At 38.2% G+C, this 20,030-nt stretch overlaps 1 protein-coding gene across 3 annotated transcripts in view; it reads left to right on the top strand.

Moving 5' to 3' along the window:
* Positions 1-20,030, top strand: part of COPG2 (COPI coat complex subunit gamma 2) — a 150,433-nt gene that overhangs the window by 56,735 nt on the left and 73,668 nt on the right. For all 3 annotated transcript variants that reach the window (XM_036328673.1, XM_036328674.1, XM_036328675.1), the window contains 3 exons: positions 11,628-11,761; positions 12,288-12,355; positions 14,062-14,250. In XM_036328673.1, the coding sequence (XP_036184566.1) occupies positions 11,628-11,761; positions 12,288-12,355; positions 14,062-14,250 (391 nt within the window). The remainder of the gene's footprint in view (positions 1-11,627; positions 11,762-12,287; positions 12,356-14,061; positions 14,251-20,030) is intronic.

Consider the following 20,030-nt stretch of genomic DNA (forward strand, 5'->3'; position numbering starts at 1 on the left):
TTCTCTTTCCCTCTTCCTTCCTCTCTCAAATCAATAAAAACATGTTAAAAAAAAAGAAAAAGAAAAATGGGGAAGGAACACTTCTCAACACATTAAAAAAAAACAACAACCCCATTTAAGTTGCTTTCTTGTCTTGGCTACTGTGTATAATTCTGCAATGAACATATGGGTGCATATATCTTTATGAATAAATGTTTTCAAAATTTTCAGGTAGATACCCAGAAGGGGGATGCTGGGTCATATTGTATCTCTATTCTTAATTTTTTGAGGAACCTCCATACTGTTTTACATAGAGGATGACCTAATTTACATTCCCAATAGCAGTGTATGAGGGTTCCTTTTTTGCCTCATCTTCTCCAACACTTTTTATTTCTTGCCTTATTGATTAAAGCCATTCTAACAGGTGTGAAGTATTTCATTGTGGTTTTAATTTCCCTGTAGCTAGTGAGGTTGAGCATCTTTTCAGTTATGTTAGCCATTTGTATATCTTTGTGGGGAAAAGTGTCTGTTCAGGTCCTCTGCCCATTTTAAAAATAAGATTGTTGGGTTTTTGTTTTTTAGTTCTTTATGTATTTTGAATAAAACCCCTTATAGGAGGTATTGTTTTTAAATATCTTGTCCTATTCAGTTGGTTGCCTTTTTGTTTGTTTTTCTTAGATTTTTATTTTTACACATTCTTGTGACATTTCTCTTTGTAGGGAACAGAAGGTTAGCAAGGTAAGCCTTTTAGATGAGTCCATTCTCAATGTACATTTTAAACAAACAATATTGAGACAGCCAGTGGGAGGGTGAGAAACATTCCACAAATATGGTTATGTCTAAACAACAATAAATAGGAAAAGACAGTGTCCTCACCCCATCCAAGCAAAAAGTTGGTTTCCCTCGTCTCCAGGGTTTTGAAGGACACAGAGCTGTGGGATGACCTGCCACAGCTGCCCCTGGGTGGCCCAGAGACTAGATAACCATTCACAGCTCATGATTCTGTATAGGTAAATACTCTCGCGGGATATTTCTCAAAGATGTGCATTCTAACAGGGAGATAAGAATGAAGATCTAAGATATTTATTTTCCAAAAGAGAAGTGGATCCGCCTTTTTGTTTTATTGTTTCTTCTGCTGTGCAGAACCTTTTTAGTTTGATATAGTCCTATTCACTTATTTTTGCTTTTATTTCCCTTGCCTCTGGGATCAAGTTCAATCCTCTTAGACCAAGGTCCATAAGTTGAATACCCATGTTTTTGTCAATGTATTTTATTGACTCAGATCTTATATTAATGTCTTTAGTCATTTTTGAGTTATCTTTTGTGTATGATGTCATATAGCAGTCTTGATGTAGCTTTCCAGTTTTCCCATCACCACTTATTTTTTTTATTATTATTTTTTTATTGCTTAAAGTATTACAAAGAGTATTGCATATGTCTCCTTTTTTTTTCCCCGCCCTTGACAATCCCCTGGCCTCCCCTACCCCCCAGTGTCTTATGTCCATTGGTTATGCTTATATGCATGCATACAAGTCCTTCGGTTGATCTCTTACCCACCCCCCTCCTGCCCTCCCACCCTCCCCAGCCTTCCTGCTGTAGTTTGACAGTCTGTTCGAGGCAGCTCTGCCTCTGTATCTATTTTTGTTCATAAGTTTATAATGGTCTTTATTATCCAGAAATGAGTGAGATCATGTGATATTTTTCCTTCATTGACTGGCTTATTTCACTTAGCATAATGCTCTCGAGTTCCATCCATGCCGTTGCAAATGGTAAGAGTTCCTCCTTTTTTACAGCAGCATAGTATTCCATCGTGTAGATGTACCACAGTTTTCTTTATTTATTTATTTATTTTTTTTTTCCTTTTTTTTTTTATTATTAGTTAAGGTATTACAAATGTGTCCTCATTCCCCCCCATTAACCCCCAACCTCCCCCCCACACACAAACTCATGCTCCCATCCCCCCGTTGTCCATGTCCATTGGTTTGGCTTATATACATGTATACAAGTCCTTCGGTTGATCTCTTCCCCTTACCCCCGCCCTCCCCTACTTTCCTTCTGGGGATTGATAGGCTGATTGCTGTTTCTCAGTCTTTGGGTCTGTCCCTTTTCATCAGTCTATGTTGTTCTCTATAATCCACAAATGAGTGAGATCATGTGGTATTTATCTTTCTCTGACTGGCTTATTTCACTTAACATAATGCTCTCCAGTTCCATCCATGCTGTTGCAAAAGGCAAGAGTTTACAGATGGGCACTTAGGCTGTTTCCAGATCTTAGCTATGGTGAATTGTGCTGCTATGAACATAGGGGTGCATATATCCTTTCTGACTGGTGTTTCTGGTTTCTAGTGATATATTCCTAGAAGTGGGATCACAGGGTCAAATGGGAGTTCCATTTTTAGTTTTTTGAGGAAACTCCATACTGTCTTCCGTAGTGGCTGCACCAGTCTGCATTCCCACCAGCAGTGCACAAGTGTTCCTTTTTTTCCACATCCTCTCCAGCACTTGTCATTTGTTGAATTGTTGATGATAGCCGTTCTGACAGGTGTGAGATGGTACCGCATGGTTGTTTTGATTTGCATCTCTCAATGATTAGCGACTTTGAGCATGTTTTCATATGTCTCTTGGCTTTCTGAATGTCCTCTTTTAAAAGGTGTCTATTTAGGTCCTTTGCCCATTTTTCGATTGGATTGTTTATCTTCCTTTGGTTGAGTTGTATGAGTTCCCTATAAATGTTGGAGGTTAAACCCTTATCAGTGATAACATTGGCAAATATGTTCTCCCATGCAGTGGGCTTTCTTGTTGTTTTGTTGATGGTTTCTTTTGCTGTGCAGAAACTCTTTATTTTGATGTAGTCCCATTTGTTCATTTTCTCTTTAGTTTCAAGTGCCCTAGGAGCTGTATCGGTGAAGAAATTGCTTTGGCATATGTCTGAGATTTTGTTGCCTTTGGATTCTTCTAGAATTTTTATGGTTTCCCGTCGTATATTTAAGTCCTTTATCCATTTTGAGTTTATTTTTGTGTATGGTGTAAGTTGGTGGTCTAGTTTCATTTTCTTGCATGTATCTGTCCAATTTTCCCAACACCATTTATTGAAGAGACTATCTTGACTCCACTGTATGTTCTTGCCTCCTTTGTCAAATATTAATTGAGCGTATTGGTTGGGGCTGATTTCTGGGCTCTCTATTCTATTCCATTGATCTATATGTCTGTTCTTGTGCCAGTACCAGGCAGTTTTGAGAACAGTGGCTTTGTAATACAGCTTGATGTGTGGTATTGAGATACCACCTACTTTGTTCTTTCTCAGGATCGCTGCAGCTATTCGGGGTCGTTTTTTATTCCAGATGAATTTTTGGAGAGTTCGTTCTAGGTCTGTGAAATATGCCATTGGTATTTTAATGGGAAGTGCGTTGAATTTATAGATTGCTTTGGGCAGTATGGACATTTTAATGATGTTGATTCTACCAATCCAAGAACATGGTATGTTCTTCCATCTGTTTATGTCTTCCTCTATCTCTTTTTTCAACGTCCTGTAGTTTTCTGAGTAGAGGTCTTTTACCTCTTTAGTTAAGTTTATTCCTAGGTATGTTAATTTTTTTGGTGCGATGGTAAATGGGATTGCTTTTTTAGTCTCTCTTTCTGCAAATTCACTATTGGTGTATAGAAATGCCATAGATTTCTTGGCGTTAATTTTGTATCCTGCTACATTGCGGAATTCTTTTATTAAGCCTAATAGTTTTTTGATGGAGTCTTTAGGGTTTTTTAAGTATAATATCATATCATCTGCAAATAAGGACAGTTTTACTTCTTCTTTTCCAATTTGGATGCCTTTTATTTCTTCTTCTTGTCTAATTGCAATGGCTAATACTTCCAGGACTATGTCGAACAGGAGTGGTGAGAGTGGGCATCCCTGTCTTGTTCCTGTTCTTAGGGGAAATGGTGTTAGTTTTTGTCCATTGAGTATGATGTTGGCTGTGGGTTTGTCATATATGGCTTTTATTATGTTGAGGTATGATCCTTCAATTCCCACCTCGCTGAGAGTTTTTATCAAAAATGGGTGTTGAATTTTGTCAAATGCTTTTTCTGCATCAATTGATATGACTATGTGGTTTTTTTCTTTCAATTTGTTTATGTGATGTATCATGTTTATTGATTTGCGGATATTGTACCATCCTTGCATCCCTGGGATAAATCCTACTTGGTCTTGGTGTATGATTTTTCTGATGTACTGCTGGATCCGATTTGCTAGAATTTTGTTGAGGATTTTGGCATCTATGTTCATGAGGGATATTGGCCTGTAATTCTCTTTCATTGTGTTGTCTTTACCTGGTTTTGGTATTGGGGTGATGCTGGCTTCATAGAATGAGCTTGGAAGTGTTCCTTCCTCTTGGATTTTTTGTAGTAGTCTGAGGAGGATAGGTTTTAGTTCTTCCTTGAATGTTTGGTAAAACTCACCTGTGAAGCCGTCTGGACCTGGGCTTTTGTTTGCTGGAAGCTTTTTGATGACTGCTTCAATTTCTTCCATAGTTATTGGCCTATTGAGATTTTTAGATTCTTCCTGATTAAGTTTTGGAATGTTGTATTTTTCTAGGAATATGTCCATTTCCTCTAGGTTGTCTAGTTTGTTGGAGTAGAGTTGTCCATAGTATTTTTTAACAATCATTTGTATTTCTGTGGGATCTGTTGTTATTTCACCTCTATCATTTCTGATTTTGTTTATTTGGGTCCTTTCTCTTTGCTTCTTGGCGAGCCTGGCTAGAGGTTTGTACAATCTTGTTTATCCTTTCAAAGAACCAGCTCTTTGTTTCATTGATTTTCTGTATTGATTTTTTGGTCTCTGTCATTTATTTCTGCTCTAATCTTTATTATCTCCTTCCTTCTGCTCACTCTGGGGTTTTCTTGTTGCTGTCTTTCTAATTCTTTGAGCTGTAGATTTAGATGATTTACTACCATTTTTTCTTGTTTTTTGAGGTAGGCCTGTAGAGCTATAAACTTCCCTCTCAGGACTGCTTTCATTGTGTCCCATAAGTTTTGGATTGTTGTGTTTTCATTGTCATTAGTTTCCAGGATGTTTTTAATTTCTACTTTGATCTCACTGGTAACCCAATCATTATTTAGTAACATGCTATTCAGCTTCCAAGTGTTTGAGTTTTTTGGATTGTTTTTATTGTGGTTTATTTCTAATATTATGCCCTTGTGATCTGAGAATATGCTTGGTATGATTTCAGTCTTCTTGTATTTGGGGAGACTTTGCTTATGACCCAATATGTGGTCTATTTTTGAAGATGTCCCATGTGCACTTGAGAAGAACATATATTCTGTGGCTTTGGGGTGAAATGTTCTGAAGATGTCAATTAAGTCCATCTGATCTAGTGAGGATCATTTAGGATTGCTGTTTCGTTGCTGATTTTGTGTCTAGAGGATTTATCCAGTGATGTCAGTGGTGTGTTTAAGTCCCCTACTATGATTGTGTTGTTGTTGATCTCTCCCTTGTTATTTTCCAATAGTTTTTTTTATGTATTTGGGTGCTCCTGCATTGGGTGCATATGTTTATCAGGGTTATATCCTCTTGTTGTATCGATTCCTTTAATATTATGAAGTGGCCTTCCTTATCTCTTGTTTTGGCCTTCACTTTGAGGTCTATTTTGTCCGATATAAGTATTGCTACCCCAGTTTTTTTTTTCATTTCCATTTGCCTGAAAGATGTTTTTCCATCCCTTCACTTTCAGTCTGTGTGAGTCCCTTTTTCTGAGGTGGGTCTCTTGTAGACAGCATATATATATGGGTCATGTCTTTTTATCCATTCAGCCACTTGATGTCTTTTGATTGGAGCGTTTAGTCCATTTACATTTAAAGTTATTATTGAAAGGTACATGCTTGGATTCATTTCTATTTTCGTGCCTGTGGTCTTTCTTACCTTTATATTTCATCTTTTTACAGCATTCCTTTTAGCATTTCTTGCATTGCTGGCTTGGTAGTGATAAACTCCCTTAGCCTTTTTTTTTGTCTGCAAAGCTCCTGATTTCCCCTTCAATTTTGATTGATAGTCTTGCTGGATAGAGTATTCTTGGATTCAGTCCTTTGCTTTGCAACACTTTGTATACCTCCTTCCATTCCCTTCTAGCTTGATGTGTTTCTGTTGAGAAATCATTTGATAATCTGATGGGGGATCCTTTGTAGGTAACTCTCTGTTTCTCTCTTGCAGCCTTGAAGATTCTCTCTTTGTCTTGTACATTTGCCATTGTTATTATGACGTGTCTTGGTGTGGGTCTTTTGGGGTTCATCTTGCTTGGGACTCCCTGTACTTGTGTAACCTTTTTCTTCCCCATATCTGGGAAGTTTTCTGTCATTATTTCTTCAAATAGATTTTCTAATCCTTGCTGCTCTTCTTGTCCTTCTTGCAGCCCTATTATGCGTATGTTACTTTGTTTTATGTTGTCCCAAAGCTCCCTTAGGCTCTCCTCCTGCTTTTTAATATTTTTCTTCAGTTGCTGTTCAGATTGAGCTTGTTTCTCTGCCTTATCTTCTAACTCACTAATTCGGTCCTCTGCTTCTTCTAGTCTGCTGTTGAAACTTTCCATGGTGTTTTTGATTGTAGCTATGTCACTTTTCATTTCTTCCTGATTCTTGCATAGGTTGTTGATTTTCTCATCCATCCAGTGAATGAATTGTACAACCATTATTCTGAATTCTTTTTCTGTCATGTTGCATGCTTCAACTTCAGTAATTTCCTTTCTTGGCGACTCCTCATTGTCTTTCATCTGGGTTTTGTGTCGTCTCTTCATTCTGATTATCTCCCAATGGTTCAAACGTCAAGTTGCATGGGCCTGGGCCACGTGCAGTGGGAGCCTCACACCACCTTAGTGTCACTGAAGAGCTCTGACACTAAGATGTGTTGTTGTTGTGGGTTGGTGGAAACCAGGCTCGCTCAGAGTCAGAGTTGCCAGCGCTCAGTGTGGCTTCGTGTGCGCCCTTAGAATCAGGGACCCTGCCTGCACCATGCTGAAACAGAGACCCCCTCTGGAGCATGTTGAAAATCAGCGCCCCCTAGCGTGTGCCAGGAGTCAGAGTTCCCCAAGAATCCAGTATCAGAGTCTCTGTTGCTTCGGCAACCTTGCATTGAGAATCAGGGTCCCTGTGTGCCCTTGCACCAAGAATTGGAGTCTTAGTCTGAATGCACAGGGAGTCAGGGATCTCAAGCGCAGGTGATAAGAAACACAGTCAAGTCACTGGTGCTTGGTGCTGCCTCCTGCCCAGAGAATCGGGGTCCCTGGGCCCGTGCTACGCGGGACAAATTCCTGGTGTTCGCGAAATTGCTCCCAGCCCAGGACTCCTGCTGGCACTATGCGGGACCAGTTCCAAGGTGCTCGTGCACTTCCAGGCTAAAGTTCCTGTGGCAGCACTGAGGCCCGGGCAAGGGGTGGGTCTATCAGTTAGTTACTCTGGAGCTGCCGGCAAGCCTGCAGGGAGGGGGATGGGCTCTGTTACTCACGGATCTGCGGTGGGGATTTCTGAACTTTTGGTGTCCACAGATCTGTAGCTGTGGTCACAGGTCTCTGTCCCCAGTGGCTGCAGGGTCCTGGTATGCGTCTGAGATCAGACTGGGTGGTGCTGAGGCCAGTATCCTAGTCTCAAGCAGCTCTGTTTCCCAAGATGGCGTGATTGCTGTGCCCGTGCTGGCCGCCCAGGAGTGTCTGCGCTGAGAGCGGGGCTCCGCCGCCTAAGACTGCCCGGTTTAGCAGCCCCTTAGAAGACCTGCAGAATCTAACTGTCCCTAGCTCATACACACACACACCACACACATCCACATGCTCCTCTATCACTTCCTTGCGCTCTCACACTCTCTCCCTCCCTACCTTCCTGCCAGTCGCCATTTTTTCTCCCCAATTTATTTCTTGTTGTTGACCTATAATTTTTTCTTTTTGTTGACTTATATTTTAATTTCATTATGGTTGGAGGACATACTTTGATGATTTCTGTCCTTCTGAATGTATTGAAATGTGTTTTATGGTTGGCATTTGATCTATCCTTGACAACTGTCCATATGCACTTGAAAATTGTATATTTATGGTACAGTCATTGGGTTGAATGTTCTAGATTGAGTTGGCCGATTATGTTTTTCAGATCTTCTATATCCTTGATGATTTTCTGTCCAGTTGTTCTATATGTATAGATATCTCCAACTGTTATTGTTAAATGATCTATAATCTACTTTCATTTTGTCAAGTTTTGATTCATGTATTTTGATGCTCTGATGTTAAATTTGTGTATGTATTTATCATTGTTATACCATACTGATACATTGACCTCTTTCTCATTATGAAATGTCTTTTTATCTCTTGTAATATTTTTGTCTTAAATTCTATTTTGTCTGATGTTAATATGGCCACTCCTGATCTCTTATGGTTACTGTTTGTATGATATCTTTTCCTTTCACCCTATTTGTATCTTTGAATCTACTGTGAGTTACTTCTAGATAGTATGTAATTGGATTTTACTTTGATTGGGCTGTTTAGTTGTATTTATCCTTGCCATTTTTTGTTTGTTCTATGTAAGTCTCCTTTCTTTTTTGTTTCTCTCTTCCTCTTTGCCTACTTTCTTTTGTGTTAAGTTAACATTTTCAGCATATCATTTTAATTTCTCTGTGAATATTTTTACTTTTTAGCCATTTTTTCTTAGTCATTACTCTAGGGATTAGAATATACATTTTAATTTGCTACTTCAGATTAATACTAACTTAATTCTAGTAAAATAGAATATTCGCTTTAATATAGTTGCATTTTCTCCCTGCTCTTGTTTGCTATTATTGTCATGTATATTACATGTGTATGTGTAATAAATCCAACAATGTAGTATTATAATTATTGCTTCATACAATTTTATGTATTTTTAAAACAGTTAAGAGAAATGAAAATAAAGAGATCAACCAAAGGACTTGTATGCATGCATATAAGCATAACCAATGGACATAAGAGACTGGCGGATAGGGGAGGCCAGGGGATTGTCAAGGGCGGGGGGAAAAAAAGGGACACATATGTAATACCCTTTGTAATACTGTAAGCAATAAAAAAAAAGAGAAATGAAAATAATGTATCTATATTATCTTTTATATCACTATGTATTTACCATTTCTAGTCTCTTTATTTCTCCTTGATTATTCATATCATTGTTTAGAGTCAATAGTTCAGTCTAAATCAGACCTATTAGCAGTGCATTCTCATTGTTTATCTGGGGATGTCCTTTTTCAGCCTTCATTTTTGCAGGATAGTTTTGCTGGATATAGAATTCTTGTATTTTTATTTCAGCACTTTGAATTTGACATTCTACTACCCTCTCGTCCATCGTTTTAGGTGAAATGTCAGCCATTAATTGTATTGATGCTCCTCTATTCAAGGTGATCAGTAGCTTTTATCTTGCTGCTGTCAAAATTTTCTTTGTTGTATGTTTTTACCAGTTTGTGTCTATCTGTGTGGGATCCTTTTGTATTTATGCTGCTTGGGATTTGTTGAGCTTCTTAAGTTCAAGGATTAATGGTTTTCATCAAGTTTAGGAAGTTTTTAGCCACTATTTCTTCAGATATTCCTTTTGCCCTTTTGTCTCTCTCCTTTCCTTCTGAGACTCCTATTGTGCAAATGTTGCTACACATGGTCATATTCCACAGGTCTCTAAACCTTTGTTCTTTTTCTTCATTCTTTTAAAAAAAAAATTTCCTCAGCTGGGTTATCTCAGGTTAACCATCTTCAAGTTTATGGTTCTTTCTACTACCAGTGCAAATCAACCATTAAACTGCAGATTTGAATTTCTGACTCCAGTTATTATACTTTCCAAATCCAGAATTTCTATTTGGTTCCTTTTAAGAACTCATTTCTATCTCTATATTAATATTCTTTTTGGTGAGGCATGATTGTCATGCCTTTAATTCCCTTTTATTCTGTAGACATGGTTTCCTTTACTTCTTTCAACATACAGTGGGGCCTTGACTTACGAGTGTCCCGAGTAACCAAGGTTTTCGAGATACGAGCCATCTCTTGGCCGATTTTTTTTTTTTTAAATATATTTTATTGATTTTTTACAGAGAGGAAGGGAGAGAGATAGAGAGTTAGAAACATCGATGAGAGAGAAACATCGATCAGCTGCCTCCTGCACATCTCCTACTGGGGATATGCCCGCAACCCAGGTACATGCCCTTGACCGGAATCGAACCTGGGACCTTTCAGTCCGCAGGCCGACGCTCTATCCACTGAGCCAAACCGGTTTCGGCATCGGCCGATTTTTTGCTTTGAGTTGCGAGCTAAAATTCGGGTTACGAGCCAGCTTCAGATACCCCACCGCTAGTTGGCACAGCGAACGTCACAGTGAACGCCACAACATCAGCCCATCATCACGTGTCTCACTCGGTGAAAATTGATTTGACATACGAGTAATTTGAGTTACAAGCTCTGTCACAGAACGAATTAAACTCGTAAGTCAAGGCCCCACTGTATTTATATTAGTTGACCTGAAATCTTTGCATGGTAAATCCAGCATGTAGGCTTCCTCAGGAATAATGTTCATTGACCATTTCACTCCCCCCTCCCCCCCGCACCCCGCCTCCAGTATATGGGCGATATTTTGCTATTTCTGTGTATCATAAATTTTTGTCAAATATTGGATATTTTAAATTATTTGATGTGAAAATTCGGGTGTTCAGATTTCCCCTTTCCCTATGCTCAGAGTTTGTTATTGTTGCTGTTTGTCGTTGTTGTTTGTTTACTGACTTTCCTGGGCTAATTCTGCAGCTTTTATTCTTGATCATGTGCAGTCATTGAAGTCTTTGCTTGGTTAGCTGAGTCGTCAGATAATGATTTGACATATTTTCTTAAATGCTTTAAACCACCATGTCTTTCACCCTTTTCCAGTGGGCATTTTGTGTGTTGGGGCATGCCTTCCACGCTCTTGCAGTTTATAACTCTGCCTTAGGCTTCACTTCCTGCTTGCTCAGAACCTCAAAGTCAAGCATAGGTGAGAAATTAGGGCTCTGTCAATCTTTCCTGGGCATCTGCACAGCCTTCCACATGCTCATGGCCTTTTAGATCCCCAGGAATATGTCAGAAATTATCAAAGCCCACTATGGACATCTCATGCCTCAGATTTTCCTTTAAGTTTTTTGTGTGCAGATTTTTGTTTGTCCCAACTGGAACCACTGCCTCTGGCAAATACAATGTTAAACAATTGCCACTGGTTTTGCAGGACAAACTCCCCGGGGATATAGGGCTGTTTTCACTAAATGAGCGATGAGTCAGATAAAATAAAGATTAGCTCCATGAATGGGACTTTTCTAGGGAACACTCCTCTGATCAAATAGTGACAGTTCTTGGGGGCAGGGCTTTTGAGGGAGCTCCAAACACATTTGCCTCCTCCAGTGGCTGCTGGGCTTCTGGCTTTTTTAGCTATGAGGATTGTTGCAAGCTTTTGCTAATTTCTAGAGTGCTGAAAAAGTTGATTTTGAAAATTTATGCCAGCGTTCTTATTGTTTTTTTATGGAGGAATGGATTTTCAGAGGTCCTTCATCCATAATTCTAAAAGTGCTTTTCAATCTGTTTTCAACTACTGTGCATATTGCCTCTGATGTTTTTGATATCTCATGATGGTCTGCTTATATTTACTGACAGCCATGAAAGTCCATTCTTTGATTTCATTGAGAGCTGCTTGCGAAATAAACATGAAATGGTTATTTATGAAGCTGCTTCAGCTATCATTCATCTTCCTAACTGTACTGCAAGGGAGCTGGCACCTGCTGTTTCAGGTTGGTTATATATTTGATAGCTGGTTTTTGTTTCTATTCTTATGTTTGTTTTAAGCACCAAAGGTCTTCAGGATAGGTATTAGGAATGATTTCTGAATCTTAGCTCTGTATATATAGATGCCTTTGCATTCTGATAATGTAGATGATTATTTTAGTTGCGTTATTTCTTTTTGTGAAGTTTCCCCATATAAAACATTTAAAAATAACTTTAATGCCTTCAGTTCTTTGTAATGTTTAAAAAACCCATTTGCTCTTACAACTATAAATATTACTACCACTCATATACTGATGGGTATATTAATCCTTTTAGAAAAAAGAATAAACTTTGTATTCTCTATTTAAAGTTTTTATACCTCAACAAAATGTACTTTTTCTATTTTTGATGACACATTTTTCATGTGAAATTTTGATGCTGTAATCAAATTTCCTTATGCATATTTTGAATATGATTGTTCATGAACTATATTTTCAAATATATGCTCTATGACGAAATGAGCTATAGTTAGTGATCTTTTTTCTTTTTTAGTTCTTCAGTTGTTCTGTAGCTCTCCGAAGCCAGCTTTGAGATATGCAGCTGTGAGGACCTTGAACAAGGTAGGTCATTTATATCAATGTTTGATTGAGAAACATTAATTGTGAAGTGTTTGGCTTTCTCTCCAAGGTTAGTAAATATGATTTATTAGCTTTAGTTCTGTAGTATCTCAGTTGTATTTGTGGTCTTAGATATGGCCATTTTCACTATCATTCAACTAAAGATTACAATTCATTTCTGACTTTTAAGCACTTTATAGTGCCATATTGTCCAATATGATGACCTTTAGCCATAAGTGGCTGTTTCCATTTAAATTAAAATTAAATTAAAAATTCAGTTCCTTAGTTACTAGTCACACCTCAAGCGCTCAGGAGCTATATGTGGTTAGTGACTATCCCATTGGATGGTGTGGATATAGAACATTTCTATCACTGCAGAAAGTTCTCTTGGATATGCTGGTCTATAGTAGCCACATCCAATAGAAACTAAATGGAGTCACATACGAAAATTTAAATTTTATAATAAACACATGAAAAAAATTTTTAAAGATGAGATTAATTTTAATAACACATTTTATTTAACCTAATATATATAAAATGGCATATTAACATGTAATCAGTATAGCATTTGAAAAGATATATTTTGCCTTTTAGTTTTTCCATTCTAAATCTTACACATCTAGTGTTTTTTCTTAAATATTTACAGTATATCTCAATTTGAACTAGCCACATTTCAAATGCTTAGTAGTCACATGTGGCTATTGACTACCATGTAGCATGGTTCTAGAGGCTGCATTACAGAATACGTTAAATAACCATAAAAATTTTAAAGGAAAGTTTAATATAGTAGACGACTTGTCATAAGGTGGTGAGTGATTGGTTATGGGTTAATTATGTGAATAATTGGAGGACAGAGAAGTTTAGAGCAGCCAAGGAATAGCAATGTGAATTGTATTCAAAGAGTTGGTATAGGTCCACATTCCTTCATCTGTGACCTTGGAGCCAGATCTGTCTCGGAATTCTGAATTTTGTGAAATTTAGAAAGGTTCTATGATGCTATATCTTATATACTAACCCCATTGAGCCTGGAGCTGTAACCACCATTAGACACATTAAAATTTCTGTATGATAATATGATTATCCTTGGTAAGTGGAATAAATTAAGACTTAATTAGTTTTACAGTAGTTTGGGTCATATTTTGCGGTTAAGTGAATTTTGAGGCAATACTTTGCTGTTTTCAAATTTTTTTTATTGCTATAGGCAGAGAGGTAAATGGCACCTACAAAAAGAAACAGAAGAATGGCAGACATGCTTTAGTGACCATGAGCAATCCAGTTTGGATGGAATCTGTTTGCTTAAATACAGAAGTGTCTTCTAAGTGATAAGATATTAACAGTCTTTGAGCAGTATTTACCACGTGAGGTCCTATTTTCAGAGAACCTAACATCCAGTTGAATGGGTATCAATGTGCACAGGTACTATAAGGAAAAACAGGCCAACTGTAATAAAAGACAGACTGTAATATTGGGAAGAAAAAGTGCTATCCTGTTCTTTGACTATTATTGTTAATCATTCATCAAATGATATATCACACCTTTTTAATTGGAAACATTCTTTTTGAAACAATTTTAACCTATATTGTCCCATTCAGTTTTTAAAAAGCCACTTACCTTAAATTTTAATTTCTATTTTTCTCTTCTTTTTTTTTTTTAAATTCTGGTTTTTATCAATAGCAATTTGCTTAATATTTTTCTTGCCCTTCCACAAGGTGGCAATGAAGCACCCCTCTGCTGTGACTGCCTGCAATCTGGACTTAGAAAACTTGATCACAGACTCAAATAGAAGCATTGCTACCCTGGCCATTACTACACTTCTCAAAACAGGAAGTGAGAGCAGTGTGGACAGACTAATGAAGCAGATATCTTCTTTTGTATCTGAAATTTCAGATGAGTTCAAGGTAAGAATATGATCATCTTTTCTTCCAATCTCTATGGCTTGCCTATTTCTTAACAATATCTTTTGATGAGCAAAAGTTTTAAATATTTATGAAGTCTAATTTATTAATATTTTTTTGTTTCATAGTTATTGCTTTCTGTGTCCTGAGAAACCTTTGGCTACTTCTACATCTTAACGATATTTTCTTATGTTTTATTCTTAATATTTTGTGGTTTTAGCTTTTATATTTTGATCTGTGATCCAACTTGAATTGATATTTGTGTATTATGTTTGATAAGTTCAGTATTTTCCCATGCCAATATCCAGTCATTCCAGCATCATTTGTTGAAAAGACACATTGACATGCTTGGACATCTTTGTCTGAAAAGCAGATAACCATAGACTTGTAGGTATATTTCTGGGCTCCTTATCATATTCCATTGATCTATTTATCAGTACTATGCCAATACCCACTGTGTTTTATTATAGTTTTATGGTTACCTCTTCAATGTCAAGTAGTGAAGTAATGTGGTCTTTAAACTTTGTCCTTCTTTTTAATAATCTGGTTTCTTTGCATTTCCATATAAAATTTAGAACCATTTTATAATTTCTATAAAACAAAGCCTGTTAGGATTATGATTGGGGTTGTGTTGAATCTATAAATTAATTTGGGAAGAACTGACATTTTAACAGTATTAATTCTTCTAGTTCATGAATATAGTATACCTTCCTCTTTATTTAGGTCTTTATTCTGAGTAGTGTTTTGTAGCATTAATTCTAGAGATCTTGCACGTCTTTTGTTGAATTTATATCTGAATATTTTATGCTTATGACTCTATCTTATTAAAATTTCTATTTCATTGTTTGCTACCAGTATGTTAAAAAACCTCTCTCTCTCTCCCCCTCCCTCACCCCCCCTACTTTCCCATAACTTGATATCCTTGTAAAGCACCCTTATCAGTTCTAGTAGTTGCTCTATACATTCCTTAGGATTGTCTATATAATCATGTCATCTGTTAAGAGAGACAGTTTTACTTTTTCACTTCCAATCCAAAAGCTTTTCTTTTCTTTTTCTTGCCTTATTGAAATGGCTAGGAGTTCCAGTATAGTGTTGAATAGAACTTGTGAAAATGTGTTAGAGATAATCAGAAGAATAATAAATTTCAGCTAGAAGAACTAAAATAGAAAGACCTTATTCTTTTGTCTTATTTCTCAAAGAATATAATTGACCCTGTTTACTCTGTTATAGGATAAATCTAGTCTTTTAAACAACAAGCCTCGCCTGTATGTTTAAGCAGACATTTTGAATCTTTGGGAAACCTATGAAGGTCATTTTGTACTATAGCTTATTGAATGAATCTCCTGTGCTTGAGCATTTAGAGTGTGCAGTATTTTGCAATTACAAAGAACGCTGCAGTGAATAACCTTGTGCATTTGTTTCCTTGAAATGTTAGCGGTGTATCTTTAGGGTAAATCCCTAGAAGCCCATATGCTAGGTTGAAGGGTAAATAAATAGGTAGTTTTGTAGAGAAAGCTAAGCTCTACCAGCACTGTATGAGTGTCAGTTTTCCCTTAGTCTCACCAATGGAATGTGTTACGTTTTGATGTTTGGCCTGATGGATATAGTTTTAATTTGGATTTATTTTGTTATGAGGGAAGTTGAACATCTTTTCTTATATTTTAGGATCATTTAATATTTCTTTTTAAGTGTTGTCTGCTCATATATTTTCCCCATTTTTATAGGTGTCTTGGTTTTTTGTTTCCTTACTTATTTAAAGGTTTTTTTGTACATGTATATTAGGGATATTGGTTCTTTATCTATGAAATATGTTATTTTTTCCCAGTTTGCTATTTGTCTTTTGACTTTTTTATGACATCTTTTGTCATGCAAAATTTTATTTTGCTGTAGTCAAATTTGTCAATCTTATCTTTTATTGCTTTGACTTTTGAATAATAGCCTTTCCCTTCAGATTATAGAATCTTAATGTTTCTTCTGGTATGTTTGCAGTTTCACTAGACGCCCCATGCATGAATTCGTGCACCAGTGGGGTCCTTTGGCCTGGCCTGCAGGATCGGGCTGAAACCAACTCTCCGACATCCCCCGACGGGTTCCGGATGGCAAGGAGGTGCAGGCCAGGCCAAGGAACCCCACCAGTGCACAATCGGGGCCAGGGAGGGACGTGGGAGGGCTCCAGGATGTGTCTGGCCCGACTCACTCAGTCCCAATTGGCCAGACCCCAGCAGCAAGCTAACCTACCGGTCGGAGCATCTGCCTCCTGGTGGTCAGTGCACATCATAGCAAGCAGTTGAGTGGCCTTAGCATATCATTAGCATATTACACTTTGGTTGAATGGCTTACTGGATGACCAGACATTTAGCATATTAGGCTTTTATTATATAGGACCAGAGGCCCGGTGCATGAAATTCGTGCACGGCGGGAGGGGGGGCGTCCCTCAGACTGGCCTGCACCCTCTCCAATCTGGACCCCTTGGGGGATGTCTGACTACTGGTTTAGGCCTGGCCTGCGGGATTGGGCCTAAACCGGAGTCGGACATCCCTCTCACAATCTGGGACCACTGGCTCCTAATGCTTGCCTGCCTGCCTGCCTAATCACCCCTAACCCCTCTGTCTGACTCCCTGATTGCCCCTAACTCCTCTGCCTGCCTGCCTGATTGCCCCTAACTGCCTCTGCTTGCCGGCCTGATCGCCCCTACCTTGCCCTCCTGCTGGCCTGATCACCCCTAATTTGTTCCCCCGCCGGCCTGATCACCCCTAACCACCTCTGCCTCAGCCCCTGGCCTAAGCCGCAGTCTGGCCTCCCTCTGTGGGAGGGGACCTGGCGGATCAGGGGAAGGCACCACCCTCATTACCCCACTGCTGTTGTCACTGCTGGCCTGAGCCTGGGCCCTTTGCAGCAGCTGCAGCTTTGTCCAGAAGGATGTCCACCCTAATTAGCATGTTATCCTTTTATTAGTATAGATAGATGTTTTACATTTAGATCTCTGATCTATTGGATTTTATTATATATGAAATGAGAAATGGATCTAATCTCATTTTTTTCAATAACCTGTTGCTCCCAACCCCCCATTTTTATTCAATAAACTGTTTTTGCTTGTTATTTAAAACTAGTAGCCCAGTGCACGAAATTCGTGTACATTAAAAGGGAATTAATTGCCCTAACCAGTTTGGCTCAGTATAGAGAGCATCCACATGTGGACTCAAGGGTCCCAGGTTCGATTCCGGTCAAGGGCATGTATCTTGGTTGCAGGCACATCCCCAGTGGGGAGTGTGCAGGAGGCAGCTGATCGATGTTTCTCTCTCATTGATGTTTCTATCTCTCTATCCCTCTCCTTTCCTCTCTGTAAAAAATCAATAAAATATATTTTTTTATAAAGGGAATTAATTTGCAGAGATATTTTAATATTGCTATTTGCCCTTTCTCTATAATAGAAGTGTGAGAGATGAAAGGAAATTAGTAAAATGTATATGAAAGTAATATATAAATTTATTAATAAATAAACAGTAATAAAAGGATATAACAACAACAGAGGCATGATATAAAAATGACAAAAACATGATATGAAAACAACAAAAACATGATATAAAAACAACAGTGATGCAAACAACGACTGCTAAAGTGATTAAACTTATTCTAATATCTCCCTGTACACCACTTTAAGAGTGAAAACACTTTCAGAGTGCTTGACTAATTTCCCTTGTGATGAAGTACTTAGAACTTTAATTGTAACATCACATGCTCTTCAAACTCGAGAGAAAGCAACATATAACTGACCGTGTGCAAAAACGGGTTCAGGTAGGAATATGCCTACTCTGTCTAGAGTTTGTCCTTGTGATTTATTAATAGTCATCACAAATGCTGGCATCATGGGAAACCGTTGTTGAATCAATTTAAATGGGAGGCCAGTGTCAGATGAGGACAAATTAATTCTTGGAATCAGAACAGCCTCTCCCTCTGCAGATCCTGTTAATACTTCAGCTTCGATAATGTTAGGTCGTAATCTTTTGATAATAAATCTGGTACCATTACAAAGACCCCACTTACTATTGAGATTTCTCAATAGCATGATGATTGCACCCACTTTCAATTTTAATTTATGACACGGCATTCCTGAAGGAGTAATACTATTAAGAAATTCGATGGGAAAATTTTCCTTTTCAGCATCATCTGTGGAATCAATGGAATCATCACTCAAATATGTGTGAAAATCTCCATCGAGTATATCCAGATTTTCTTCATTTAATTTTTGAACAAGCTCATTTTTTGGACAAAGAATTGCACGTTTAGATATATTTTTAATATTATCTATAGCAGTGGTTCTCAACCTTGGCTGCACACTAGGATCACCTGGGAATCTTTTAAAAATCCTGATTCCTGGGCCTCATCCTCCGGAAATTGTTTCTTTGTTATGGGGTGGGGCCACAACATTAGTAACAAAGAAACAGAATTAAAACTTTATTGTGGGGAGCCGCTACAGTGTTTTGGACAGGTTCAAGCCTTGGACTGATGAGAGGGCACAGTCCTCTCATTGCCATGTGCAAGTCCCAGCTTGGAGGGCAGATCCCTCCCAGCACAATTATAGCCAACAGCTGTATTTGTAAGCTTGGACCTATGGTCCAAACACGTGGCCCCACGTGCCTGAGTGATGTGGGCTTGTTAGAGTTCAGGTGCATGTAGTTGAGTAGGATTGAAACCCAGGAGAATGTTGTAAACATCTTGGTCACGCCCTTACTTTGCCTCATGGCATTTGCTATAAAATAAAGACACGGCTGTGGTAGTGGTCGCTGTCTCTCAGAGAATCAGCGTCCCACCGAGACCCAGCTTTCATTCTCTTGTCTGTCTTTTCTAAGCCTTTCAGCCGCCCCCACTCAGGGTCACCCTTGGCTGTGCTGGCACAGCACACTTTATAAAGATATGCCTCCATGCTCCAAGGGCGGGTTCCTGCCTCAAACCCTGCCTTCACCGGAAACAGCTCCAGGAAACAGCTCGGGGGAGGGCGCAGCCATTGCCAAGACAACCCCTGCAGGACTGACTTCCTTCTGCTTGGCTGCTGCGGTTGTGGTCGTGATGAACACCACCCATGATTTTTATATAAGTAGATACCACCTTTAACATATACTAAAGTACCATATGTACTTGGGTCTATTTTGGGGCTTTCTATTCTATTATGTTGTTTTCTTTATTCATAAATCATGATCACACACTTTTAAATATAGAAGCTTTGCAGAATGTATTAATATTTATTAGCTGCCTCTCATAACTCTTTATTTTCATTGTTTCCCTAGCTAGTCTTATGTGTATATTTTTCCTTATGAACTAGTGTTAACTTGTCTAGTTTCATAAAAAATCTCCTTGGTGTTTTTATTGGGATCACATTAATTTATAAGTTAACTTAATGTTAAGACATTTTAACCAAGAACAGTGATGTTTTATAATTTGTTCCAGTTACTTTTGTGCCTTTCAAAATATTTAAAAGTATTTTTATTAGTTTTGAATGTCTTAAATGCTTTTCCTAACTATATTATCTTTTGTTGTTATATGTTTTAACCCATTATATCTTTTTAAAAAAATATTTTTATTGATTTCTTACAGAGAGGAAGGGAGAAGGATAGAGAGTGAGAAACATCGATGAGAGAGAAACATCGATCAGCTGCCTCCTGCACACTCCCCACTGGGGATGTGCCTGCAACCAAGGTATATGCCCTTGACTGGAATCAAACCTGAGACCCTTCAGTCTGCAGGCCGACGCTCTATCCACTGAGTCAAACTAGTCAAGGCACCCA

This window comes from Myotis myotis, unplaced genomic scaffold (assembly GCF_014108235.1).
Source record: "Myotis myotis isolate mMyoMyo1 unplaced genomic scaffold, mMyoMyo1.p scaffold_m19_p_11, whole genome shotgun sequence".
NCBI classification, from domain to species: Eukaryota; Metazoa; Chordata; class Mammalia; order Chiroptera; family Vespertilionidae; genus Myotis; species Myotis myotis.